This window comes from Alosa alosa, chromosome 14, assembly GCF_017589495.1.
Source record: "Alosa alosa isolate M-15738 ecotype Scorff River chromosome 14, AALO_Geno_1.1, whole genome shotgun sequence".
NCBI classification, from domain to species: domain Eukaryota; kingdom Metazoa; phylum Chordata; class Actinopteri; order Clupeiformes; family Clupeidae; genus Alosa; species Alosa alosa.
The window spans coordinates 12,018,971-12,021,470 of record NC_063202.1 but is presented as its reverse complement, the minus strand read 5'-3'; the positions used below and the strand labels follow the sequence as shown (position 1 = coordinate 12,021,470).

At 42.4% G+C, this 2,500-nt stretch overlaps 1 protein-coding gene across 1 annotated transcript in view; it reads right to left on the bottom strand.

Annotated features, from left to right (window-relative positions):
- Positions 1-499, bottom strand: part of igfbp7 (insulin-like growth factor binding protein 7) — a 6,371-nt gene extending 5,872 nt beyond the window's left edge. The window contains exon 1 of the mRNA XM_048263468.1: positions 1-499. This exon is cut by the window's left edge and continues 48 nt beyond it. Coding sequence (XP_048119425.1) covers positions 1-376 — 376 coding nt within the window. The 5' untranslated portion in view covers positions 377-499.
- Between the last annotated feature and the right edge of the window lie 2,001 nt (positions 500-2,500).

Here is a 2,500-nt window from a genome sequence, read left to right as displayed (position 1 = left end):
CCTTCACTGCCTTCTGGCTCGCGGCGCGGAGGTCACAGCCAGTCACGTAGTTAATACCGTCGGTGCCACATACCGGGTAGTTGCTTTTGCACACGCACGTGCCCAATTTACTCTTCTTGTCTGTGTCACTCTTCACACACTCGAGACCGGGCGCGCAGCGCTTGGCGGATGATCCTCGGCCCCCGCAGGCATCTCCCGGGCCCCCGGCGCAAACGGAGCAGCAGCCGCACGAGTCCATCACGGTACCGGCAGTGCAGCCATCAGCAGGCAGTGGCGCGCACTTCTCCGGGACACATTCACCACAGCTGCGCGTAACGCGCGTCGATGATGCGGTTAAAACCGACAGCACGAGTACAAGAACGGAAAAAGTTAACATCTTTGGTTTATTTTATGTTTTTCTCCTTGCAACGCTACTGTTAAACCATTACAAGCTCGAGCTCACTCTGCGACTGACGCACTGTGTATCACCACAGCCTGATAGCGCGCGACCCCGCCCTGGAAAACTTGAAGCTGAAAAACAGCTTGAACTTTCACATTCGCCTCGAGCGACTTTAAGTTCCTCACGGAGCTTCAACTTCAACACCAACATGGAACGACATACGAGAATTCTTCAGGTCGTTACCTCTCATCATACACTTTGATCGTTTAGATATAACTTACTCCCTTAGTATGAAAGATATTTTTTCTATTATGAAAACCATGAAAAGAAATCCCTTGAATATGTAGTTAGTTAATTTCTTTATTTTGCAAGCAATTTTTCATTCACAAGCAAAAATGGCAGCCTTCTTTGCCCTTATTTTCTTTACAAATGGATACACTTATGAATACTTTACAGGTAGTTCGAAACAACTCAAAAAATGATAGGCTGTTGTGTCTTATTAGCACAGCACTTAACAGATAATCTGCTTTCTCTTTACATAATTGATCTTTTTTGTACTTATTGTTTGTGTGTGTGTGTTGTATTTTTTATTGCATTATTATTATTACTGTCTGTTTTTTTGTACTGTCTAATGTATATGTATTGTGCTGAATTGTTCAATAAAGCAATAAAAAAATAACTCTCATCCTACACGGGTGGACTGGACCGAGTATATTAGGGCTAGGGTTGCAAAATTCTGGGAGTTTTCAAAGTTGGAAACTTTCCATGGGAATTAACGGGAATCCATGGGAATTAACGGGAACGAAAATTAATGGGAATAAACTGGAATTTTTAACATAACAAGTTAGTCTATAACAGGAACTTAAATGTAGTGGACAAAACCCCAACTTGCAGCATAATATTAGTTAAAACAACCTGATTTAATGCAATTTCAGTCGAATTTCTACCCTGCACATACGTCAATCACATGCACACAGCAATCAGCGGCTATTAGACATAAAGGAAACCTATGGTGCGTTCATTTGCATCGGAAAAAATCCCAGTGAAAACGTAATTTTATGTGGGAATAACTGGTGTGAAACTGGGGGAAGTTTGTGAACAGAGTTGCCCAGTTATGGGCTCGTTCTCACTTTTGTCCACATCCAAATGGGTGTACGTCATTTTGCATAAAAACTCTAACGGGCTAATAATAACCATATGCTTATATTCAGTGTTCGAATTATACGATGAGCTTCGGGGGGTATACCGCTATTTCGACTGGTGACGTCACTCTCGATTTTATATAGGCTTATGATTTTACACTTGTGGTTCACAGTGAGTTTTTCTTCGAAATATAGATCACATGACCGTGGCTGGCTGGCCGACAAGTTAAAAGAAACTAATCATACTAGCAAGCACAATTTACCTTACATGTTATGGGAAGGGTTGGATTTGGGTAAACACTGTTTCAAGGTGCGCCCAGTGCATAAAATTGCGCGCCACAGTCAAATATTTTTTGGTGCAGTGCAAACATGGAAATGCCTACAGAGCAATAGCACGGAAATGGCAAACATACAACTTAAATTTAAGACCCAGAATTGTTTACAGATAGACCACAGAAAGTCTCCAGTTTATTGCCAAGTTCCTAGCCTAATACAAGACCAGACTTTGGTTCATTTGATTTGTTTTTCTTGGATAGCCTAAGCCTGCCAAACATCAAGCAAATAAAAAAATGACTTCACGCTGTTTAGCCTAGGCATTTCATATCATGTAGCCTAGTAGCCTGGCGGGCCATCCTATATCATTTAAATGTATAGTCTGGAATCAAACCATTCACCTTGCTTAATCCAAGGGGTTGGCAGAGAATTGTCTTTCAAACTGCCTAGGCATGCAATAGGCCAGCGCTCACGACCATATAATTATCCGGTCGGCAAAGCGGCAAATACATCCTTCTTCGAAAAGGAATGACTTAAGTGCATTGTGTTGCTCAACTTTCAAAGAAAAGCACAAGTCCAACTCCTCCAAAGTTGACGCATAACGCCGATTCAAACAACCGCTCTTCGGTTAAGCCATAGCCACCTTCCTTGTTGTTCACCGTCGCAGGACTGTCGTTATCCTGTTAAGCCCGCCTTTAAGACTCTC